The following is a 26,710-nucleotide window of genomic DNA, read 5'->3' on the forward strand; positions in this document are numbered from 1 at the left end:
TCTAAAGAGTTTAAGGGAAACCTGAGATTTGAAGTTGCTGGCAAAGTTGTCACCAGATATAAATGCTGCCAATGCTTTAGTAAATGATAAAGTATTATTTTTACCTTCTTATTCTTTTTTATATTAGTTTTTAATAATAATTTTTTAACAGGCAACTAAATGGAAAACTGTCATGTAAAATAATATAACTAAATTTAGACAAGCTCATTTGCATCTTTTTTCAGTCAAAGCAAAATGAAACTAAACAGTATTAAAGTGATTTTTTTATATACAAACATAAATGCTGAGAAAACAGCATACTGAAACGAGCATGATTTCTGTAGTCTTCAAATTACGTTAGGAAAATATATGAACAAATGTAAAATACAAGTGAATGATCAATAAGTGCCAGCTTCAATAGTGCAACATTTTATTAATGACAGAAATATCTGGTTTTAACACTGCTTGTGTTACAAAAAATGCAGTGATAGTAATAATGGCAGCAAAGGGGCATTTGGCACTGAATATATAAAATATCAAAAGCACATTTCAGTGGTCTTCTAAATGGATCAACAAAAAGCTTATTAGTGGAAAATAAAAAAAATTCCTTTCAGTTATTTAAACTGGCCAATCAAAGAGCAGAATAAAAATTTGTGTAAAATAGTGCAATACAATTTACACAAGGTTATCTTTGGAATGTTACTTTTTTTTTTTCAAGTCAACTGATGTAAATGTAAACACAAATATGCTAAGATACATTTAGCAACTTGCACGTGTGCTATTGTTTTTATTCAATTCAACTGCCCAGGATATAAATGTTTAGTACTAAAAGGTGCACTTTTAAATCTAGCTTTATTTGTGGCTTGCTTACATACTTGTAGCCTAATTTATGCCTTTTTTTCTTTTTTCTTTTTTTTTTAAATTAGACCTACAATGGTAGTGTTCCTAAAAATACATTTGTGTGGAATGTCTAAGTTTCTTATTTAAAAACTCAACAATCTAAAAGGGAATATAGTACAGTGATGTTTATCTTACTATTAGGCTTTACACAAAGTTTTCACATTCTGCTTTCCATATATATATATTTCAGGATGTACATCAAACTTGAAGGCAACATAAGCTATGTTTGTGATGGTGGAAAAAAGACGTGGGGCACATAAAAATACACCAGCCATTTTGAAACAGTAGTTTATGTCTATTAAAAAAAAAATTCTTTAATTCTCCTAAAGTTTTACATACAAAGAATAAATGAAAAACGATCATATTTTCTTAAAATTTAATACTGGAAATTGGTGCAAGATAAAAATCTTTTATGTGGTTGACTTGTTTTTAAACAGGAACCTGAGTAAGGGCAGGAAATATAGCATTATGACTAAAAGAATAAAATCCATTAATAATTTAAGTAGCTGAACATGTTTTTAATGTTCTACCACAAAACAGCAAGGCAACAGATGATAATGGCCCTGTATTCAATGAATTATCATAAACACCCACTGCAAACCTGAATATTTTCTGCAAAAATAAAACATCAGATTATGCACAATAATAAAAAGCATCAGAAATAGATGCACCTGGATTTTTTTCTTTTTTAAACCACAAATATCAGAATTCAGCATTTATGTCACAGTCCTTGAATAGTTGCTCTGAGATGACTACATTAAGCACACTACTGCACTAAGTAGACACCCCACAACAGGCTTGCACTGCAACAGTAACATAGTTTTCATATAGGCACAGACTTTTTCTCATTCATGTTCAAAACAACATGAAATAAACAACTCAAGACAATATTAGGATCCATCCCACATTTCCTTGTTAGCATAAAGTTCTTGCCACTTTGGTAATTGAAGTCACTGAATGTTTTTAAAAATTTCAGGTACCTCAAGGAAAATAAGAGTTCCATATTCAGCAAGGCAGCATTATATCAGGATATTTTATACCAACTAAGGCATAAAGAACTTTGCATCAGGGTATATAATACTCAATATTTCAATAAAGTTTCATATTTTGTGTGGCAAAAGTGCATAGGAGTGGGATTCCACTAGAGTAGAAAGAATCCTCTCACAGTATTAAGGCCTTTCAATTTTATGTGAACTGTGTCAGGCTAAAGTCAGCACAGTGGAAAAAAAAAATAGGCTATTATCATGTTGGACACCACTGAAGTTTTCTTAGCATGTCTTGTCTTCTCCTAGTTGTCGCTCATCTTCTTCATCTGCTTCCTCAATAACCTGAATTTCATCCGCCTGAGGTAAAGATGAGATCTCAGTCAGCAGTTTAGCTCCTTCAGCTTTATTTTTTTCCTCCTCTTCAATCATTTTCTTCCATATTTTGTGATTTTCACTGAGATGGTGTATTAGCTGGCAAAATACTCGTCTACCTTTTTTTCTTTGAGCTTCTGTAAAATTATAAGCATATTTGATTGTTTGAGATTCAAAGTAATTGTATTTTACACATATAAAACCAATGGCACGTTGTAAGAGAGATGCAAATTTGAGCAAAAACCATGGACGCTTATTCAGAATATTTAAATACTGACATGGCAAAGGATAATAATGAGTTTCTGTTTCAAATTGCAAGTCTCCTGGTATTAACAAAAATTTTATTAAAAGAGTAAAATTTATGAAGTAGCATAATCGCAAAATCTACAATATTCATACTATACAATTTCAACCCTCATTGCTATGTCTGAATCTATTAAATGACAACCATATGCGCTGACTGAAATACAGAAACTTACTTAAAATAAGATCATCTTCCATTTCATCATCATCACTCTCTAATTGTGCTCCATCATCATCTTCAGTACTTTCTGCATCCTCCTCCTCTTCATCAACCCATTGCCCTGGAAGCAACCCAGCTGCATTATAGGAATTACAAAGGGGGCCAACTATGTGAGTGATGAAAGATTCTTGCAGTTTTGCAAGCTGTGGAGAAGAACGATCCATGAAAGGGCTTATAGGTAATCCAAGACTTGCTTCTTCATCACCCTGAAAAAGAAATGAAAAAAAAAATTATCAGAACTCACAAAGTTAAGTTTAATTTTTTATTTTAAAGATTACTTTTAAGGAACCAAGTAAACATCACATGCGTTGTATCTTTTTACTAGAGGCAATAATAGTATAGACTAAGTGAATGAAAATGTAATTAGGCCAATTTAAAATAAAGACACATTATAGCTCAGACTTGCATAGCCCATAATCCTCCCTTCAGCTTTGCTGCGAGATACCCTTGTGCATGGATGCAGACCTAGTTCTACTGTAGCTGCTATTCCTTGGCCTTTACAGGCAGGCCTTTACAGGCTTCAGGGTAGGCAAAGTTTTGACTTCAAATGCTGAGCTGATGAACAGAGAAAATGGGAAAGTAATCAGCTAGAGTAAGGCATTCTGGTAAACGGCTTCACCCCAAAGTCATAGAAAAATGAAATGAACTATAACAACCAGAACAAAGTAGTTTGGGTTTTTTTCCTATTTTATAAATTGGAGAAGAAAAAATGGAACAGTTGCTCCTGCAGAACTCTGAGTTATAATCACTTGTCTCAGCACTTCTGTGGAACTGATAGTTTTACAAAAAAGTTTTTCCTAAAGCAGCAACTTAGAATACTAAGGTCTTACAGTAAGTGTAAGCACTTCAGATTATTATTGCTATTGCTTAAATCTCCCAAGTGATTTTGTTGTTTACTTTTATCTTCCTAGCTTGAAAAGTATTTTTTCAATCCTTGGTTGTTGCCTCATAAATAGTTAACTCCTCAGAAGGCTGACTACAGAAAAATAACAGAGTAGAAATGTAGAATATATTTTGGGGTCTTACAGAAGTTGTAAATGTAAACATAGGCCACAAATTTTCAGGCTTTTTTCCAGTTACTCTTGATAGGATTATTTATCAAGGTTCCACCGTAAAAATCTTATTTCCATTTTAATACTGTTAGTTACTACTGTGTATTTTTAATATTTAATTTTGAAAGTTTTGAAATATCTTCTGTCTTTGCACTAAGAGTTAGCTGAATATGCATTTCCAGTCTTGTGGATTCTATACATATTCTTTGACCTGGAAACATACCAGTGAACTTAACTTCCCAAAGTGGAAGAAGTTAATTTGGTTTAATCAGCTTCATCCTATGAAAAAAAAAACCAAAAGAAAATAAACTAATATCTGACAAATGGACAACATTGGCAGGGAGCTTGTTTTCAAGCTTCTAACACAATTGATAAAAAGTAAGAAATTATGTTAGTATCCTACCTATGAAAATAATTTTTCAGTATTCAGAAAGAGAAGATGGAAATACCTTACTTGAAGATTTAACACAAGGAATAATGTTTAATTTAGTTATACATTTGCTAATGCAAAGAACTGATCATCTGCCTGTCATTAAAAAAAAAAGAGTAAATTACACTTTCTGTACCCACCTGTTCATAAAATTCATTAACAATGCCTTCTGTCCATTTCAGATGCAGCTCTCTAACTTTTGCTGGGCCATTAATATCTGCCAGTTTGATGCATATTTGACAGGCCAGTAGGCGATCATTTTCATTGCTCCATTCTATACCATGATTGTTGATATCATTGACCTGGATTGAGCATGTACATTTTTAAAAATTAAGTTAAAACTCATCAATGGGGTTGGTTTTTTTCAGGCTTTGCACAACAGACACTTGCATTAATTTTTCTATATCTTTTTTTGTTTTATATAGTAAAAAAAAGTCATTTACTATCTCTCAGAAGATGTATATGTGACATATGATCGTGTTCTCCTGTGGGTCCCTGAGTAACATCTGCTAGGCTTATTAGGCAATCTACAAAACAATCTACAATTGGTTTGTACAAAGGAAACACTCTATGTGCTTTTTTTTGTAACCTAAATTTAAATAACATAAAACTTTAGATGCAAGTTATTAATACTAACAACTACTGGGTAGCAACATTAACATCAGTATATCAAGACAAGCTTAGTGCAGAAACTAAAATGTAACAAACCTTGGCATTAAATTCTGCAAGGAAATCAAAATGCTTCTTGAGATCTGTGGCAAGGATTGCTTCAATCACTAAGAAACGAAAACGCTTGAATTCTACATGATCAAGATTTGATAAAAAGTTGTATTCTGGTTGTGATAAGAAAAGATTCCAGGCAGAAGCAGCATGGTGATTTTCTAAGACCGATCTGTCATTGTAGAGAACAGCCTACAAAAAAAAAAAAAAAAAAAAAGAGAGAGAGAATCATAAATGTCAGAGCAAAGATTTAAAATTATAATTAAATATTCTGAAGCTTAAGGGCTAGTCAGAAACAAGACTTAATAAAAAAAAACAAAAAACAAAACAAAACAAAAAAAACCCAACCGTTGGAAATGATGCTTTGCCTTCTAGTTTTGAAGGTTAAAGTGAAACAAAAATGGCAGATGAGAAAAAAAACCCAAACAATTAGCAAAGCTTTTCCTTTCCTTGAAAATCCTTAATGATGTCTTACTGACATCTACATTCACACTGTAGGCACACATACACAAACCACCTAAAACGTAGACTTCAGACCCTTGGCAAGTATGTGTGGAGCCCACACACTGACATAAAAAACCCAACCAAACAAACCAAACCACACCCCAGATCTATGTATATGCTTTTAATTCCAGTATTGTTTAAAAAAAACACGAAAAGAACTCCAAAGCATATGAGAACTGTGGTTAACGCAAAATGGTGTGGACTATCACTAGTTTTCAATGTGCTATGTTTAATGCTGATGAATACATTTTAACTGCAAATGAGTTAATTGAAATATTAAAACAGTAGTAGATTTTACTCACAACTTCCGTGTTTATACAAAACATCCTAGAAAATAATTGAATATAGAATAAATAGGACCTGAAAAAACTATTTGGAAAACAACAAAAATAATCTTTATGTTTTGAGGAAAGGAAAAGATCATTAACAAAATGAACATGTGTATTTTTGAAAATTGGAGATGAATGTCTGTGTTGTTTGTTTTTATTCTTCCTTGTATACTGCTTTCAGCAGAAATACATAACTGCCTACATCCTAAACTTTTTTTGCAACAAGGAATTGTTGAAGACTGGAAAGTTCACTTTTAAAGTATCCATCTCCTGACAAGCTGTATTGGTTTCTGACTTACTATTATTATTGTTGTTGTTGATGTTGTTGTTGTTATTTAAGTTTCTTGTCTCTAACTTATTAAGAGCGATCCAAATAGCCATCATAAATATTCTTCCCCAGATAATATTCCACTCTTCAGATAAAACTATTTCACCGTGCAGTTTAGGCATCTTTTCTTCCATGCTTTTCCTTCCAATTCTTCCCTGCCCCATCTTTTTTTTTTTCCTATCTGCTATTTTGTTTAGCTTTATTCTCCTTTACCTATTTTGTCTTAGCCTTTTAGACCCTGAAGAGCATAGCATCTCCTTTCTTTCTACTCTCTGTTCTAACAACAAAGTTGAATATGGGACATAAAAGCAAGGATACCTTACCAATTTCTTCTTATTTTACTCATACTCCCTTAAAGGTAATGGCTATTTACCATACAGGACTAATTAGAAATACAAAGACTAGGCGATGCAGTTAATTGGACTATTAGAGAAACATGTGTTTTTATGGTAATTGCTGATACCACTATGATTTCAGAGGTCTCCCAAAATGTAAGATATCCATGAACTAGCTGCTTAGACAGTCCTAGGGCCAGCTCTGTATGAAATAATCTTTTACCTGAATTGATTTATGTTATTATTTTCAATTTTGTAAATTGAAAATTATTTTTACACACATACACAACCAATACATACAACACACATTGGAATTTATCAGAAAGAAAAAAAGTATTACACACGTTAAGTATAAATTAATTTCCCTGTTTCTTAAATTGGGCAAATGATCCTAAACTGGCTACAGTAGGGGTATAGAAGAGAAAATTTTTCATTATTCTGATTTCAGATACAGACAATTTTCTGGTTAAAGAATTTCTTACCTGAGGTGCATTTGTAGCCACTAGAAAAGCATTTGTACGACCAGGATGATCATAATCGTGCATGGCAGCTGCTACATATAAAGCCATCAATTCCAAAGCAGGAATGTTTGATGCCAGACAACCATAACTGTCATCAGCAATAGAACAACTTTTTGAAGAAATATAGCTGACTCTAACAGGGGCAATACGACTGGCTTCATCTAAGAAAATTGAAAATACAAACATAAAATATTTTTTCAGAACATTATTTCATTCATATTTTTAATACATTTTAAATGACTCAGCCATATACTATTGTGAAAATAATCTTAATATAATTATCCTTGTAGTTGTGGAGCTGAATAATTGGCAAAGAAAGACTTACACTTTTTAAAAAAAGTCATACTATTGTTTATAGATAAACCAGCAATTTTGAAGAAAAGTTGAAATGCCAGGAAGTCATAAATTCATCATGGCCACACAGGTTGTCCAGAAGGGTACATGTAGGCTTACAAATACATTAAAAGTTTCAACTGTTTAATGGCATTACACAAGGAGGGCAAAATCCTACAGGACATTGTGGAGCCTGCAAGAAGTGTGCCAAAACTGGAAAGCTGAATGTTCCTGTTCTAAAACCAATCCTTTCCCTAGTACTACATGCAGATATACCTCAGGATCCATTTTTTCAGACAAGATTTCCCATTATAATGCTGAGGGGTAACTACCATTCACACAAATAAAGGAGACTTTCAGAACTTTGAACAGTCATAATCAAGAAAAAGAAGTATTTTTAATTCACCACAATCAGAGCTCACTCTTGCCATGCAATTTTAGAAAAAGAAATGTAGACTTTACGCTTTTGGCAATGTGTATGGGGCAGATATCCACACTTGCTGCCCTCATCAGAAGAGGGGAGGAAGGAATAAAAGATTTGCGTTGGTCCTTGAAACTGTATGGTGCCTTAGAAGACACAAAACAGAGGAAGTCATCTCTTTGCAGCTACAGTTCACTTGTGCTGCAGAAGGCTGTTCAGAGGAATGTTTCAGCAAGCACAGAAGGCAATCTAGGGGAACAAGGGACACCGGCCATCTAGTTTATGTCTCTTGATTGCAGTAGAGTTGCCATTTAGATTAGAAAGCAACCATAACAATCTAAGCTTTTAATTCTTAAAATGCACTTTTAGGTATTTGTTCCATGGGAGGGAATGAAGAGAAGGAGAAAAACTAGCAAAAATGTACATCTCAGAGTCCAAACTACAGATCTTGGAAAATCCACATGGATACCGATGGTTACACATTACTGTTAAGGCCCCTGTCACTTCTTATGCCTTCCCCTTACTGTCATGCTGCTAAAGATCTCCTGCTGTTATGCAGACCTGGAACTTCATTCCCTTCTTAAAATGACAGTACTAAAAGAGCATTCTACAGTTTCTCTCCAACCTCAATAAGGCCAAGAAAGGATCAATCAGCATCCCCCTTAGTAATTCTATACGTGGCCCATTTCTTGGACTTGCAGGCCTATAGGAAAAGCTCAGGGGACGGTGGAAACTACTGCAAAAGGAACTAAACCATTAAGTTAGAAATACTTGCATGATGAGGAGATTCACAGTTTTATTCTCCTCTTTCCCCTGGACAAAGTCACTACTTTAAAAAAAAAAAAAAAAAAAACAAACACAAAAAAACCCCAATAGTACTTATTTCATCATTGCTTAATAAAAAGGGGCTCTTTTGCCCTAATAGAATAAGCGGGGATTAAAATTCCTAGTAACTTTTATACTGGAAGAGTTCCAATTCCAAAGCAATAAAACTAAAATTTCTTATTTTTATTTTAATTTTACTTTTTTTGTAAAGGGAAACAAAAGGATTTTTATCATTTTTCTTTCCTCCAGTCAAGTCTCCAGTCCCAACTCTTTTAACACTTAGAGAAAGAAAATGCAATAGGGTATAATCAGTGGATGTGGACAAACTTGGTAAAAGAGAAAGGTGCCAGCAGAGGGGCTAATTAGTAAGGAAGAAATAACATATACTGTATGATGTGAACTGTACAGAACAAATTGCTTCTTAAAATTACAGCCCTTTAAAAGCCACAACTTGCATCTTGTCTTGTTTTACTGCACATCTAAGACAGAGTTCTTAAAGAGTGCTTGATTTCCCCATTTTATTTTTCTTAGATACATATATTTTAGTATAAAGGTTTATATTTAGAAAAATTATACTTTACTTACAGCGTGTATTTTAGTAAAAACGACAAATTTAAAAGTTAATTCCATTAAGTCACAGACAACACAAAACCAAGCTTCATTAGAACTAACGTCATACAAAATTTGAATTTGAAGTCTTTATTTCTCTTCCAGGGATGCTCTTATGCAGTTATTGTTAGGGTAGTCACTTCAATGCCTGAATGTCTGCATGTGATATCTAGTACAAAATCCTGAAATACTAATCTTTACACTAAAACCATTAAGGAGAACTTCAATTAAGTTAAATACTTTTACTTCGCTTTTTTTTTTTTGTTCTATTTAATTTCCCAATAAAGTTAAGAAATATTAGTCTAATGTATTTCAAATGCTAAAAATACGTTGACTGTAGCAGTATACAGAGGTTTCATTCAGCATAGAAAATTTATTAAGTGAACCTGTATTCTTGGCTAACAAACTAAACACTATTCATCTAATATTTTTTCTAAAAATCTACTGCATATTTCTTAATGGTGTGTACTAACATTGTGGTATTCCTACTGGCTTATATTAAAATACAAAAAAAATATTTGAGTGATAAGAATAATTAGATATTTTCTTCCAGAGTAATTTGTTTTACCTAATATAGTTTCATTAAAACTTTCTTACAGCAAAAGTAAAAAATAACCTGTGTGAATCCATACCCATATCACTTTCCATTATATGCTCGTTATGAATTTGCTGAAATCCAGGAATGGGCCGTGTTGTCAGATACCATACTGCATGAAGAACATCTGTGGCATGTATACGATTGTGATCTGAAAATTAACAAAATATAATTAAAAATATTATCTGAAATATAATCAAAAGGAACAAACATCCTCTAAGCATACTTCATCCTAGCTGAGAGTCAGGAAGGGATTAAATAGCCTTTTAAATCAGCAATGGTGAGCCACTAGCCTTGCTTCCAATCTGATACCTACAAGCACCTGGGTTGGTTCAAACATCTGTGACACAGGATAGGTGGGAGGGAGGATGGGGACGACACAAGGGTCATTTTTTTGTTTTCTTTTGTTTTCCAAAAAATTTGTCTGCCCTAAACAGCAAGATGAATAATTACTGTCAAAATTCTATCGTTTCTTATTATTCTATTACAGGCCTAAACCAAATTTTTGTTAAATCAGCAAATATTCTTCCATTGACTTCAGTATGTTTGATTCAATTACTCCTTCAAATTCTTTAAGATTATATTCAACCTACATATTAACAAATTCAGTTTTGGAGTCCACCAATTTTTAGCTGCAATTCATTAAATGAGTTCTAAATTCTGACAAATGTATTAATTAAAAATATACTAAGTTCAGACATTGTCTACCTCTGTATTAAACATTAAACTAATACACACACTAAAGGAGATACACTAATACAAAAGAAAAACTTATGTAATTGGATAGTACTTACAGGGAATATCTCGGTAGCCATTTTCTAGTGCACAGAAGTAATTCATGAATTCTTGAGTTGGGATTTTAAAAATTTCAAACAAACCAGTGTCTTGAAATAAGGTATAAGTTACCTAAATACATATTAAAATGAATTTTAGTATACCTAAGCATATTCTTTTTCAACTTTAAAAATATTCCTGTTTTTAAAATTTTGCTTGCTGATGGAGATGGAAGTTACTGAAATTCCATTAGAGATTATCTGAAAGCTATGGTCAGAGATATGTTTAATGATTTTTTAGCACAAAAATGTGGATTTTTACCATCCTCTAAAATACAGAATAATAAAAGCTTTTATTTCTTTACTGATAAATTCTATGCACAACTGATTTTTTTAATAATATTCTCCAAAATTTTCATAATGTTAAAGAACTCATGCTTTATTCCATTAATGACCTAAAAAGAAGAAATCTATATTCTTACTTGTTATTCAAAATTTCAAATTACTTAACTATAGTAGCAGAGCCATTAATATAAAAAAAATACTATTTTGGGGACTCTGGCGAAGACATACTATTTCTTTTATTCATTATGACTTATCTTGGCTATTTTTAACAAAGCTAGCTGGTAAATGAAAAAATATTTCAAAAATGTACTCAGAACACCCACACATGTATATACTGTGCAAATATATTACGTTTTACAAGTAGAGCTTAGTGACTACAAAGACCTAATACACCCAAGACTGAAAATATTAAGAAAGCTTTTCAAAAAAAGTCACTGCTACTCATTTTTGTCACTTCTTTCCCAGACACTTGCGAGAAAGAACACATTCTAAAATGTGGGAGGTGCTCAAAGGAATATGAGAGCAAAATGAGGGGACATCCCTCCTTCTACCTACCCCAACCATTCCCCTTACACATACCCAATCTGAGAACCTTACAACTTATGATGGTAAAATACAGTTTTTAATTGACTCTGAAGTATGTATCGGATGCTTACGGCACAACAGACAAAATGACTGGGGTGGGAGGAGGAGAAGGACAAGTAGTACACATACATACAATATCAGGAAGAACTGATACAGAAATTCTGGTAGAGTTAAGTAAAAACCTGCACACTTAAGTACTTAAAGGTTTGAACTATCCCCTAGACTGCACACAAATGAACTGCAAGCTAATGTGAATCACAGAGTACTAGTATACTACAGTAAAAACACCACTCAGAAGTGGATTATGGCATTCCAGTCTGTACTTAACAGTTGTTGCTAACTGAGGTGACAAAAGACCTGAAAACATTTAATCAAACAAGACTAATGGAAGATTTAAAACCATACCCAGGGTACTGTGTATTATGAAAGAAAAGGCCGTGTGTAATGACAGAAATGAAATTATCCCCATTGTTTTTTCCTGTCTTCAGTATACGTGCAGGCCTATGGTTCCAACTGCACCTGAGTACTTCTAACCTGTTTCCTTCCCTCCAGCTGATTGCTCCTGACACTACCCGTGAACAAGAGTAACATGCATTCTACTCCAGGGTAGGAAGCTAAGGTACTGGCAATAAAAATATTTTGAGGTCAGATCAGAAGCAAATCCAGCTCATACTATAGCTCCATGATTGCTAAATCCAGTATAAAGAAAGAAACAGAAGCTTCCAGATGACACTGATGAATGGGAGAGGCTGGGGAAGAGCAAACAGGATCATACTTTTGCACCTGCCAGTAGATTGGCTTCAGCACAACATAAAACTGCACAAAAGAGCTTAGTAATAAGTCAGAAAGAGATAAAAGGGATACTACATGCAGAAAGCAGCATGGAAAAAAAATCCCATTGTTTGTAGGATCAAGAGGCAAAAGACTGCCTAAAAGATCACTTCTCTTCCCCCACAGGTGTAGCTCTGGCAGAAATATTTTACTGAAATAAAGAAAAAAGAAATGGTTGACAAACAAGGCAGTTAATTCTGAAAGCAGGAGACAATTTTTCATAGGAAATGACATATTACTATGAAACCCAGTAAGTGTGAATCTAACCTATTTTTACATTGAGAATAAAAATGATAAAATTTGGAGCAAGTTGTCCATAGATCGATCACTTTTTATGGTTTACAATGAAATGGAGTACATGAGAAATGATATTTCTACATTTCAAGTTAGCATTCATAAATATGTTGACTGCAAAACTTCTTCGCAGTTTAAATAAAATATATAAAGCACAACAGCTTTACACACCCTCCCTCATATAATAAAAGACGACAAACCTGGCTAAGGATCCTTCCAGACTGATCTCCCATTTCTTGTACAAGGTCAAAAATTTGGAAATTCCAATTGTTCATCTTCTCCATTAGTGAATCATGGTCTAATAACATTGTTTCTAATGTAGGACTCTGCTCTACCTGTATGAGAGTAAGATACTTTATCATCTCTAAAATAACAATGAAAACTAATTTGTCAGTTGTATTGGCAAAAAAAGCCAAGAAAATGATAAATCATTATTGAACTTATTGAATGGTGATGTAACTATGGCTATGAGATAATCATAAATCCATAGTACAAATAGCACAGTTAAGGGCTTGACTTTTCATATTTTGGGGCAGCAGATTCCAGGGCTTTCTGAGATGGTGCTAAATTTTCATTCTTATTTCTTTTGAAACAAGATGAGTTAATAAAACAACGCAAAAATATGCATAGGCTAACAAAATATTTACTGGCCTTTAACAGTTCATTAATCAAGCAAGCTTTAAAAAAATTGATGTATAAACCCAAAATGTTAGTAAAGCTTAAACCATTTGTCTCCCTGCACTTCCAATACATTGCACTGTATGAACATTCATTTGTAAGTCTCAGTGAGACTGCCACATCTGTCATAAACTGCCAAGAAAAAATACTAGTCAAACTGTTGGAGCATACTATCAACATTAAAACTACACAAATTAATTTTGGTCAACAAAAAAATTAATACAATCACCATCTTTCTTGTCATTTGCTAGTGAAATTTATGCAAGTTGGAAATACACAATTGTTAAATGAAAATTTGAATTCCACTGATGCAACATTTCCCTTCAGAAATTACAATTCTTAGCAATGCAGACCTCTTTACAGCATGTTAGAAATGATAAAGAAATACTGTATTGATAAAAGTTATTGCAAGTTTTTTTTCAATTACATGCTTACAGGCAGATTATTTTGTGTTTGATTGATCATTTCCTTCCTTTCATCTTTTTTCTTCTCTGTATGGTGGAAAGATTCTTTTGAAACACTAGCACTTCCAATTTCACCTTAAAGAAAATACATACATAAATACCATATCAATAATTTATTTGTAAATTACTGCTGTCTAATAATTCTCAAACTGATCATACAGATTCTTCACAGAAATATAAGTAACAGCTTGTTTCTAAACCATTTTTATTTAAGAATTTAACAACAAAAAGGTTGTAAAGGACAAAATTTATTAGACAAAACCTCTTTCAAGATTGAGAAAAGCTAGAAGCGTAACTTTTTACTTGCAAAAATCAGTTCAGTGATTAGTTTAGCTGAGATGGCAGAGAACTTGTTTGATATATGGAGTACAGAACTATAAAGCTATCAGTGGAAGCCTATTATAAAATCCTTACTCTGAGGCAGGCAATATTTTAGTTTATCTTGATTATCCTAAGTCACAAGCTAAAATAAAATATATGCATACGAGTTACTTAAAGTATAGGAAAAATTTCATGTAAAAATATAAAAATTTTAATTTAATTGGCTTTAAAAAAAAAAAGGATGTTTATATCAAATATTAATCTATTTTGAAATCCCACCTGATTTTCTGTCTTTATATTCTGCAAATTCTGGTTCTGGTGTTGGAACAGGCTTGAGTATCTGATGTCCACAGCTTACAGAATACATGAAAAATATTTACAACATTAAGTAATTTTCTTCTTTTGCTACTGCTGTGTTGTACTGAAAAATATCTGCAAATTACTTTTCTTAAAAAGGCATGCTTTTGAAGGTTCCTCCACCAAGGACCTTAGTATTTTCTCCTAAATTTGGCACACAGAGATTTAGTCCGTACTTAGAAAATAACCAACCATCATCTCCCCTGGACTCACCTCTATGAATTACTAAAGTAGAGCTCATTATTTAGAAACTATTCAGAAATACAGAATTCAATTCCCAGGTAGGAAGTCCTCCTTTTCTAAAAATCTGTAAAATATCATTACTCTACAGTAACTGCTGCTTTCAAGGATGAGCCATTTCAGATCAATGGCATACATACAGCATTCTTTAGTCTCTCCTGGATAATATAGTTACAGATTATTATGAGATCCTATGCCTTTTTTTCAATACTAGTAGATGTACAGGTCTTGTTATATTTTTTCATTTTAATTATATTCTTTTCAATGCATATTCAGCGCATACTAAAAACGTAACAGAGTTTACAGTACCTGCTACACATATAACCTACAGATGTTTTAACTTGCTGCTGAAAGTCTGGAGAACTAAATGTGTATCCTGGAGGCTTATGTATATTAATGCTTGGTTTTGTAAGAAAATCAGCAGTATCAGGAAATTCTACAGGTGACCAGCTGCTGAAAGCCCCACTGGAGACAGATCCATGATTAGGTGAACCCACAGGACTCAGGCCAGGAGAAGCACCTTCCAAAACAAACATTACATGGGGTTCAGATTACAATAAAACCATTACTGTTTAGAAAGACTGAAATTAAACTACAAGAACCTTTATAAATTGTAAAGAATGTGCAAGTTTTCAAAACACGGTGTATAATTCACATTGTTAAACACATATGAAGTAGCTAGATCTATTCCAGGTTTTGAGATCTACAACTCTGCAGCAGTCTAGGCTACACACATGAATGGGCAAACTATGTAATGTCTTATAACATCTGGCTTTCAAAGGTTTGGGTTGGTTTTTAGCTTTGGCAAAATTTAAACAGTAGCTGAAACTTTTCATATTCCTTTCTGATTCAGAATTGCTTTTTAAATTTCCCAGAAAAAAAAAATCATCAAAAACAATTCAGCATTGGTAGCTGACCTAGATAAAAATGTTTTACCTCATTGTTTTGCAATAAAGAAAAAATATGCTTGAGACATTTTTAAAAACAAAGTAAAAAACCAAAATGTTGTAATAATTTTTTTGAAGTGAGGGATTGAAGTGGGCAAATACTGGCCTTTTTTGACAGTGATGTACCTTTTTTTAATTGGCATGATAATCTATCTAAATCTGTCTAATAAGCCATTGGGGGGGGGGAATCTAAAGTCTGCTCATGGGTAATTAGAGATAAAAAACAGACAACAAAACTCGATCTTCCTTAGGTCCATGAAGTTCTCCATTCCTGTTCCAACAGTAAGCTAGGGTTTACTTCAGGTTTCTGTCTGTGAAATCTAGGAAAGCAATCTGGGAAATCCAGACTTTGGCTACTCTGTGCCTAACCTGAGTTTACAACAAAATTTTGCATTAAACCAAAGCATCATTTATTTCTTTTGTGAAAATATACAAAAGGCAGGTTTTCTATAAGTGCCTGAAGTAAGTTATAGCCATTGTAAACATATTTTTACAAAAGAATAAAGTGCCCATGAGCAAAATAATGAGGTATTCTGTGGACTTTCCAAAGCTGAATCACTTATTCTGCTGCAAACTATGAAGCAAAAATTCCACCATAAGTTTTATGACTATACAGTGCCTGATAACAAATTACTAAGAGAATATACAGTATTGCCCTTAAATAAGGAATGCATAGATTACACACTTCCAACAGTGTCACAGGCTACACTGACTTGACTCACACACCCAAAAAGTAGTATGTAAATACATTTTGTTAAAGTAAAAGACAAGATTTTTCAAAGTCCACATTGCTAGGTGCAGAGATAGAAGTTTTAGAAAGCAAATGTCACTTCACTGCTGCAAAGAAAGATCTGGAAAGTTGAGAAGCAATTTGTAAACTCCCCTCTAGAACTAAAACAAATGAATACTCTAATGTTGGTTACTTAATTTCATCCTTTTTACATGTACACATTCAACAGTTTTTAATGTATATCATTGCACTCTGTATCTTCTGCAAGATTCAAAGTAGAAAAGTGCAGAAGGCAGCCCAGCTTTTTATGAAGACAGAACCATTGAGAATGTGCAACAATGTGTTTACATGCAAATCTGGCCTGAGTTTGCATGTTCCTTGTGTTTAGAAGAGTAAAAGAGAAACAATCAAGCCATCAGTAATACAGAGAGAACTGGTGAGTTTGTTTTGGGTTTTGTTTGTTGGGTTTTTTAAAAATAAATTAAAAAGTGCATTCATCTCTCTCAATCCAACCCACATATTTAACCTTTTATAAAACAAAACTATTAGACAGGTTGTTACTTTTAAATCATGCTAAAATGAATAGACAGAAATTTCAAAAGAAGTAGTTTTCAAGTTTTCACTTAATATGGGCAAACAGACCAGTTATAATCTCTGAAATACTTATATACACAGTATTTCAGCACTGCTGTTACAGTATCTACTAGCTTATTACACTGACAGTGTTAGAATAAAATCTACTCCAACTCCCTCCAAAATTTGTTTAAACATTCATCTCAGATGGCTATCAGGTATTTAGGAATTTCTAAGTGACACTGTTCCATTACGAAAAGCATAATTACTAAAAAAAAAAGTCCCTTATTAATGTATATGAATGTTGCAATTTTCAACACGTACCAGCCATACTGAACATTATAACATTTTGCAGCTACGTAGCATTAGGTAAATAGTTGAGTTTTCTACAAAGTTGATGTTAACTGTAATTTTGAGTATTCTTAGAAGCAGATTAAAAAAAAAATAATTTAAATATATGCAACATGCTGATATTATTTTAGTACTACATATACATGAAAAAAAAAAAATTGATGTACTAACTACTACCTTGACATCCTGCCACTAAGCTATACAAATTGCACGATCTTACCTGCTCGTCTGGGACCTATATGATGAGTCAATGTCATAGAAGATGATCTTTGTTTTGGTATTGTCAGCAAGTTTGCACCAAAAGACCCATTTGAATGAGATCCTTGGCTGAAAATAAAACAGTAAGAATTTTTTTTCTTTCCTACCTTGTCTTCTATTTTTATTAAATAAAATGCTTATAAAATGGCCAGACTGATCTGCTACAGGTCTACTACCATTGAAGAAAAAGAGAGTACTAAAAAGAAGTCTAATTCAAGATCAGGTGGACACTATGTGTCAATTATATGGAATAAAAAATGCTGGGTACTAGGTGAAAGCAACAGAAAACTTTATGTAGTCCTAAAATGACACAATAAGCATATTCAGGCCACATGCCATAGGTTTTACTTTCTAACATGTTATTTACTTTTCTTTAAGGTTTTAACAAAGCAGGCTGTTTTCTAACAGATCTGAGAACATTTAAAAGATTGGCTACTTTGGAAATACCATGACAATCTTACGCAGCCATGGCTTGCTTTTCAAATCAATTTTTGCATATTTAATTAATAATTTTATTTATTATCATCTTAAAACTAAAGCTGTTTTTGACAAAGTCATATTGTACTTCAGTAGCTAAATCATTAAACTCGATTGTTGAATTATGCCATCTGCTGTTCTAGGTATGAAACTGCATGCCAAAATTCCAATTACATATTTCCTTTAGTAAACAAAAATGCGATATGTGATTAGAAATAACTCTATACATGTACTTTAAAGTAAAAATATTTTATGTAAAAGTAATTATTTCATTTCAGTATGGGAAAACAGTATTTACCAAAACAGATTTAATCTTGTTTAATCAGATTTCAACCAAAAGTCAAATACAGAAATAATACTTGATCTCCCATAGTTTGTTTAAATATATAAATATAAAAAATGAGTTAAAGAATAAACACGGATTTATTCTTCTGAAGTCTGATGCTGACATGTTAATCAACTTTAAAAAATGTTTGGGTTGACAACTAGGATAGATTGAACTTTTCACTATTTGTACACTGTTTAGCTATCATAGCTTACATGTATTCTTTTAAAGCACATAAAAACACTGCAACAGTATTTAGTGTAGGAAGACTATATATTAAGCAAAGTCAGTTCATCTTGAACTCGTGTTTGTCTGAAAAACCAAATTAAGAATTTGCACGCAAATAGAACAGCAGCTCTCAAGAGTTGCTTTTGAACACTGTCTGGACGGATAGAAAAAAATTCTGGAGCATTAAATCAAATTTTGTAGCAATATTAATTTATTACACCACTATGTAATATCTTATCTTTCTCAACTCAGATAGAATCCAGTTGAAAGCAGTCATTGTATGTAAAATAATATTTTGATTTTTGATAAGCTTTCCTCCTAGCAAATAGTTTGCTGTTTCACTCTCCTTTTTTACTATTAGCCTGCTCCTCCTTCTTCTCTTCTAATATTCACTGGGTCTTTCATTGGGCTGAATCAGCTCCCCAAGGCAGGAAAAACTGTCTTTTTTTATTGCTGTTATTTTTCTGACAAGTTAAGGGGCTGACTCAAGAGCCAGAGCCAATGGCACAAAGTACTCTAGGAATGCAGGACTGCCTCTTTTGGCAGCAGGAACAGCTATGCCAGTTCAGCTACGTCATCTAACCTTATCTGTAAAGTAAGCACCCACGGGGGATTTTGAGATGATTATGTGTTAGAAGTTAAAGGGAAACTGATAAGAACGATCACTGGAAGATGTAAGGAGATGGGGACAGTGTAAGTGTTGGCAAGAACTCTGAAGGCCAGGACACAAACCACAAAAAAGTGAACACATATTCTAGGGCTGTATGGGGGTGGACAGGAGCAGGGCAGGGGAACTTGACTAACTAGGAGTGCTAGTCATCGGGGTCAAGAGATAATTTAAAAGTGATGGAGTATGAGCAAAAGCATTTTCTGTATCGCTACTTTTAATTGGGTGAGCTTCAGTAGGTTCTTTGGTTGGTAGGAGCTGTAAGGAAACCCTCTGTAAATGTACACTGTGTCTGCACCAGAAGTGCTGAGCTTCAAACATAAGTCCCACGATTTGTAAGTTTAAAGCAAGTTCTCTGGTCTTTGGTTATTGCTGGTGGATATAACTGGGGAGATTCTTTCAAACGCTGATAACCAAATCAGCATGAAAATACAATCTTTAAACTATTACTACTGCCACTACTAGCATCTTCAATTATATTTTATACCCAAACCACAATTAGGTTTTGCTATGCAAAAACTTGAAAAGCATATTTTATTTGAGGGGAAAACCAAATTATTTAAATGGTTCACTTTAAAATTAAATGTAATATTGATAAATAAATTCTTGGATATGTGTATATAAACTTTCATCCACCGCTAGTAATTATCAGTTATAAGCATAACTCATGTTTTCTTTAAAAAGAATGCATCTATCATACTTTCCTTATGACCTATATAAACCCATTAAAATCTTAAGAGATACCAAGTATTAAAAAAAAAAAAAAAAAAAAGGGCGCAAAATCACACACATTTTTAGGGATTGAAGCTGCAACACAATTTCAAACATCTGTTGTACTTTTCTTACAAGTTATTGAGCAAAGCCATACACTTCTACACATTTAAATAAAAGTACATGTGTGAAGTTTCACTCATATACAACGTTAAACAAAAAGAAAAAAAAGTACATTTATTTTAATCCTAATTCAAAATGTAATCTTAATTCTGGAAATAAAAGCTTCATTTGCTCCATATTGACTAACAGGTAAAGAGATGACTTTCTTAATCTACCTTACTGCTTACTTGATGACCATAGGGATAATAAATGTTACAATACACACAACAGTGGCTATCAAATGCAAGAAAGTTATATCATCTTTTTAATTAGAAAACAAATTTTGGGGTATGTGGAAGTTGGAAAGTGATATATATTTTAAGCAATAAGGAGAAGGAGGAAGTCAGTAAAGGTTTAGAGGTTAAACTAGTTTGTTTTGCAATCATGTATGTTGGACTTTTTTTTTTTTTTTTCATTTCCTACTAAAACTGATATGCAGGCCTACTTATTATGACAGAGCATGCCATTCAACCTCAGAATGACCTGATTTCTACTTGAGATCACACAGAGTTACAAAGTATAGTATATAATTAACTTGAAACATTTTCCAGTTTATACTGGCAGAATTTGGAGACTTAATTCCCAAGATTTTACATTAAATACTTCTGCTGCCAAGTTCCAAAATTACAGACATGAACATTTTAGAAAGGCTACATTTATTATTACACTTAAAATGTGGTTAAGTGCTTACCTTGATGTGTTATATTCCTGATGAGATCTCTTGCTGTTACTCCGTTCCCATCTAGAAGATGTTGATTCTATAGGTGGAATGCCAGAAACTCCTGAAGATCGTCTCAGCTGTGGTGTTGGCAGGCTATTCCTGCTATTTAATCCCTGTTGAGTAATTTAACCATGGTTACAGTCTATATAATTAAAAACAGACATTCGAATTTTATTTATTGTTTGTGAAGACTATTTATTGTTAATTTTTTATAGTGAAATAATAAGTATGGCATCTTATATTCACTCTTATTGCTCAAGAAAATAAAAAAGATGCAATCAAATTATTTTGCTTACCAGGAATAATTATTTTTCACATCTCTTCTTTTCTTTCCCCAAATTAAAATTTGTAAAGATACCTGTACTCTGAAATCCATGTGGTCCAACAATTACTCTTCAGAGCTTTTAAAAATTGAGATCTTTTAGAGACAGTCAGTTGCTGTAGGATTATGGACTCTTTTCCTGCACAGCCCAATCATACAACTACACTATCAGCTCTCCAGCTCTCAGAATAGCCTGAGATTTCGGTAATTCAGATGCTAAATATTGACAGTGTGAGTATTGTGAAACATATGGAACGGGTGATGCATAATGCACAGGTCAGTTCTGGTCCGTCAAGACTCCCTCTCTGCTTCCATACCAGCCCCACAGCACCCGGGAAGCTCCTGGGCACTTCACCACTCCCAGCCTGGAAGCCGTGTTAATTTAGGCATGCTGCAGCCCAAACCCTGGGAATCACCATTGTACTTGAACGCAAAGCCCTCCACAAAGCAGGGCAACAGCACTCAAACAGACCTGTATGGAAATAACTCAGGACTTATTAGCTCTGCCTTACTGAAATACCCCCGGAAAGTGTATCCATGTTTACACAGCAGCTAGTAGAACCTAACTAATAGAAAGGATAGGATCACTGAACCAAAACTGCAAAGCCAGCTCTGGCATATCTGCATCCATTGAATGGATAACCTATACACTGTATTTTAAACAAATTAAAAATAAAAATATCTCTCTCTGCATTCAGTCCACAATCCACTTGTTAACTCATCCCTAGATTCAGCCATTCAGTGGAGGGAGGGGGTGGGTGGGGAGTGAAGATTCTTCTGCATAATACAGATGTGTGTAATCAGACCTTGCAAAGTAAAAAAGGATGCCAGGAAAAAATGTTTAAAACAAAAAATCCAAAGCAGTATTTGCAGTATTGAGTAAGGTCTGCAGGGTCATGTATGAGGCCAGGTGACCCCTGGATGCTACCACTTCCAAAGTCTGGCAGAAATAATGACTTTGCAATTTTAAGCTTTATCAGGTGGTCAAAGATCATATTTAACTCACAAAGCTATTACATATTTAAAAAAAATGAAACAGCATTGACACAAAAGAGTATAATCTCTTACACTGAAAAATCAGACTGCTTTGAGTCCTTGATATGGGATATACCTTGACTCTGTTTGCTTTGCTGCAAAGCGGTAGTCACAGCCAGAAAGGTGGAACTGGACAGGCAGAATAAGACCACCACATCACCCACAGAAACATGCAGCAGTCCTTAACCAGCCCTACCAGAAATAGAACTGGAGGAGCATATTCTGTGTGCAATCATACAGGGGTAGTGCTCTCAGGCTAGAATGGACTTCTCTGTCAGTGGACCACATCAATCTAACTTGCATGCTCTCTGCAACATGGGGAGCACAGCTGAAAATCCCCAACACCGGAGGAGAAAGGTCCACTCAGTGAAACAAATGAATTGCTAGCACAGTATGGAAAGAAAGCCCCAGCTACTGCACTTACTTTTTCTTCTTCCTGGCTACTCTAAGAACAAGGGAACACTGGGAATATGACAAATCTCCAGAACTCTCCCCTGCTAGATAAAGAAGTAGAGAATAAACAAAACATGGGTAGCAAAGGACTAAGGAACTCCAGATCACCCTATGCTAGCAAAGTCACTGGTAATCACTATACAAAGGGGAAAAGTTGCTCTGGAAACAATTTAGACCATGCCAGAAATCAAAGTTATTATGAAAAGACTTTCAGTTACCAGCAATAACAAGGCCAGAAGACAAGGGATGTGGGTACTTAAGCACTTGCCTAGACAACTTTTATTTGCCTGAAGTGTGAAAACTGTTAAAATCATGACTGTTGATAACACCAGAAATCCACCAATCTGGCAAGCAGTCTACTATCATACGCTAGGAAATCTGGGGACAGTTCTGTCATGATGGAGTGAAAAGTCTTTCTATTGCAGAGCAGCCCTGAGATATTTTTTGTCTAAGATTTCCTTTTTCTTTTTTAGGAATTTAAAGAGACTGATCAGTAACTGGGCAGTTTACACCTTCCAAGCTGTCGACTACCAAGAAACTCAGAGTGAAGAGTTAGTATTAGATAACCAGTTATTGCTAGCCCAAGGTCTGAAGCCCAGTTTCAGCTTCTTTCTTTTCCTTGTTTTTTTGTTTGTTTGTTTTCTGTTTTTCTACCAAAGAGAACAGGCAGTTCCCCATCAGAAGTGAAAAAAAATATAACTGAATGTACTTTGGAAGCCAGTCAGGGAAGAGAAATAAAGATGTACATAATCCTCAGGAACGAAACAACTTGTTTGATATACAGAGGAGACCTTTCATGTTCCAAGTCAGGGAAAGAGAGAAGAGAACCTTTCAATATAATCTGCAAGATCGCATTTTGAAGAAATACTTTCTTATGATTTTCTTTGGTGTGTTATAATCTGGAGTTTGTGCTGACTTTCCTGTTTTTTGAAAGAAAGATATATCATTTTCTTTCTTACAGTAACATACATAGTGGTAGATCTTTTGGTTTACCCCTAAACATATACCAAAGTCAAACATTCATTGAATGATAGTGATAAGCACTATTTTATCCACCGGGTAAATTAATACACAGAAAAAACCCGAACTTACAGGAAGAGTTACTTTTAAGAAGGAGAAAATGAGAATAGCTGTGAAAAAAACCCATAATCTTTCAATTTTACATAATCTTGATAACCAGTCTTAAGCAATGAATATTTTTCATTTCAAACAATTCTGACTAAGTTACATTTTCAAGTTCACATAAATTACATTTTTCACATTGGTATACCAATCCTTAGCCGTTTTCAAAAAAATGCGCAAAGAAAAATATACGCTGAATGATTATGATCCCTACCCAACTGATTTCTGCAGATATCCATGTGACATTCCAAGGGATTTCATACTGCAATGATCCTGCAGGATCTTCCACAGAGTAATCTGCAGACACTGAGGTCTTCCCCAAAAGCACTTGTCTTGACATCCCAGCAGACATTTCACAGGCTGAATCTGGCTCAAGACAGTTTATCTGGCTCCAAAATACTAAGCCAACAAATTGATCTATTTGGGCCAAGCTGCCCACTGCCTGGATATGGAAGCAACTGCAGGGCAGGGATGTCCCAGGCCAGCCTCCACAATAAATAGCCTCAAGCTGTCAATACTGGGCTGCCCTAAAATTATTAGCTCTGGTGCACTGCAGCTGAGTTTCTATATTTGAATGTTTTTCCACCACGTTCCTTAACATGCCATATCACAACAACATTGTTGCTTTCACTTATTTACCCTACATAACGGAGAAGTGATGGTAGATTTACACACTGGTCCCACAACGTGATGTGCTGCATAGAAGGAAGAGATTTTTTCCTTTTACATAGCTGATTTGCTTCTGTCTGATGGCTAGTTTGAAGTTCACAAGAGAAAATTTCTTTGGGAAAAAAAGTCAATGAAAAAGCCACACTAACAGTAATTATTAGATCAAGAATGTGGGAGAATCAAGAACAGCCCTGTTTGTGCCATATCATGAGAATATAACACCTTCATTTTATATTTGCTTTTAGTTTTTTAATCCTGCATTTATTTCAAGGAATCATGTGTTCAGAGTGCAGACCAGTGCTTTTACCTGTCTATCCATCAACCACTTCAATTTGCATTTTGGTACATATCTACATTTCATTCAGTATGTTTTCACAGCTGCTCTCTTTTGACCTTAAACATAGTTCACAGGTACTCAGTAAGGAAGCCACTATCCATACAGGAGCATTCTTTCCAGATGAATTTTCCTTGATAATTTTTTTTTTAAATTGCAACACACACATGAATGAAAATTAAAGTCATTTGACCTTGAGCAGTTTTCGATCTCCTTTTTCAGCAGGATCCTCTACTTCAGGATGGGAGAAGAAACCAGGAAATGGTGTGAACGGACTAGCCTTTGGCCTGCATGTGCCTGAGAAAGCACCAATCAAACTATTAATGCTTCGAAGGGAAGAAATCACTTGTGGTGGAAGGGATGGGTCAGTCAGGAGGTCTGTTAGCATGCTCCGAGCCTCATTTAGTACTGAGAGATCAACTCCATTTCCACTGCCAGCATTCTAGAATAGATGGAAATGTTGCAAACTATTAACATGTCAAAATGTTCGGACACCAATTTTTGCTGTTTTTTTCACACAATAAAAAATATTTCAGAATTCAACATTAGCTTTCAGTTTATTTTTCTCTATTTAAAATAAAGATGTCATGCCTATTTTTTTGTCTCAGTTTTTCATTACTTTGTCTCAGAATTAAACTTAGTATTCTACCTCTTCCAATAACATCAACAGAAATTTTGGTGGCCAAACTGTTACAAGCCCCTTTTAGAGGTGCAATTTCCACAGCCTCATTGCTTTTATTAACCCTGATTCTACTGAACCAAATCCTAACAATTCTGTCAAAAAAGTTATTAGTTTTTATTCAGCATAATTCTCGGAACAGGAACATCTAATCAGCAATAGCTGATTAGATACCACTGCTGATACAAGAGAAAGGGGGAGAAACAAACAATCAAGAAAAAAGGTGAGAACCTGTGTCCTGGTTTCAGCTGGGATAGAGTTAATTGTCTTCCTAGTAGCTGGTACAGTGCTATGTTTTGAGTTCAGTATGAGAAGAATGTTGATAACACACTGACGTTTTCAGTTGTTGCTAAGTAGTGTTTAGTCTAAAGTCAAGGATTTTTCAGCTTCTCATGCCCAGCCAGCGAGAAAGCTGGAGGGGCACAGGAAGTTGGCACAGGACACAGCCAGGGCAGCTGACCCAAACTGGCCAACAGGGTATTCCATACCGTGTGACGTCACATCCAGTATATAAACTGGGGGGGGGGGATCGCCACTTGGGGACTAACTGGGTGTCGATTGGTGGGTGGTGAGCAACTGCCCTGCGCATCATTTGTACAGTCCAATCCTTTTATTATTGCTGTTGTCATTTTATTAGTGTTATCATTATTATTATTAGTTTCTTCTTTTCTGTTCTATTAAACCATTCTTATCTCAACCCACAAGTTTTACTTCATTTCCCGATTTTCTCCTCCATCCCACTGGGTGGGGGGAGAGTGAGTGAACAGCTGCATGGTGCTTAGTTGCTGGCTGGGATTAAACCATGACAACCTGGTAGACCTGAGTTTGGTGACATTGCTGGGGAATCACTCCCTAACCTTATGCTACTGGATATTTAAAAAAACCCACTGCCATCTTAGCTAGGTTTGAGACTGTTCTCGTATACACCACAGAAAGTAGATCCGTGTCAGCTTGGTCAGAACAGCTAAACACCAAGCATCTGCCGCATAGAGCTAGAATGTACTAGGACAACTTAGGTAAATAAAACATCAACAGAAAAAATGAAATCTGACAGTTTACAGTAAACTCTTTACTCAATCACATCTCACAAAAGAATAATTAGATTCATAATACACTGACCTGGTAATAGGGCTTGTACCATTGCTTCAAATCCCAATCCCAAAGTATCATCTGTAAAAAAAAAAATAATAAATGAGTAATAGGTGATATGCTAATACTGAAAAACAACAATGGAATAAATCTTGATTATGTCATGTAATATAAAAAGCTTCTCCCTTCATCTTTTTATATGTAACA

The 26,710-nt window shown here is 34.3% G+C and overlaps 1 protein-coding gene across 2 annotated transcripts in view; it reads right to left on the bottom strand.

The window, feature by feature from the left end:
- Positions 1-387: 387 nt before the first annotated feature.
- PDE3B (phosphodiesterase 3B) overlaps positions 388-26,710 on the bottom strand; it is a 93,000-nt gene continuing 66,677 nt past the window's right edge. The window contains exons 2-16 of one of the 2 annotated variants that reach the window (XM_075048019.1): positions 26,534-26,584; positions 24,929-25,177; positions 20,771-20,913; positions 17,472-17,578; positions 14,960-15,170; positions 14,333-14,406; positions 13,704-13,807; positions 12,791-12,925; positions 10,557-10,668; positions 9,800-9,913; positions 6,941-7,140; positions 4,951-5,154; positions 4,383-4,544; positions 2,717-2,966; positions 388-2,374 (exon numbers count right to left, since the gene is read on the bottom strand). In XM_075048019.1, coding sequence (XP_074904120.1) covers positions 2,148-2,374; positions 2,717-2,966; positions 4,383-4,544; positions 4,951-5,154; positions 6,941-7,140; positions 9,800-9,913; positions 10,557-10,668; positions 12,791-12,925; positions 13,704-13,807; positions 14,333-14,406; positions 14,960-15,170; positions 17,472-17,578; positions 20,771-20,913; positions 24,929-25,177; positions 26,534-26,584 — 2,343 coding nt within the window. In that variant the 3' untranslated portion in view covers positions 388-2,147. Of the gene's footprint in view, positions 2,375-2,716; positions 2,967-4,035; positions 4,092-4,382; positions 4,545-4,950; positions 5,155-6,940; positions 7,141-9,799; positions 9,914-10,556; positions 10,669-12,790; positions 12,926-13,703; positions 13,808-14,332; positions 14,407-14,959; positions 15,171-17,471; positions 17,579-20,770; positions 20,914-24,928; positions 25,178-26,533; positions 26,585-26,710 lie in introns of those variants that run through there. The other variant, XM_075048020.1, reaches the window with a different exon arrangement.

Source organism: Buteo buteo, chromosome 16 (genome assembly GCF_964188355.1).
Source record: "Buteo buteo chromosome 16, bButBut1.hap1.1, whole genome shotgun sequence".
In the NCBI taxonomy this organism is placed as follows: domain Eukaryota; kingdom Metazoa; phylum Chordata; class Aves; order Accipitriformes; family Accipitridae; genus Buteo; species Buteo buteo.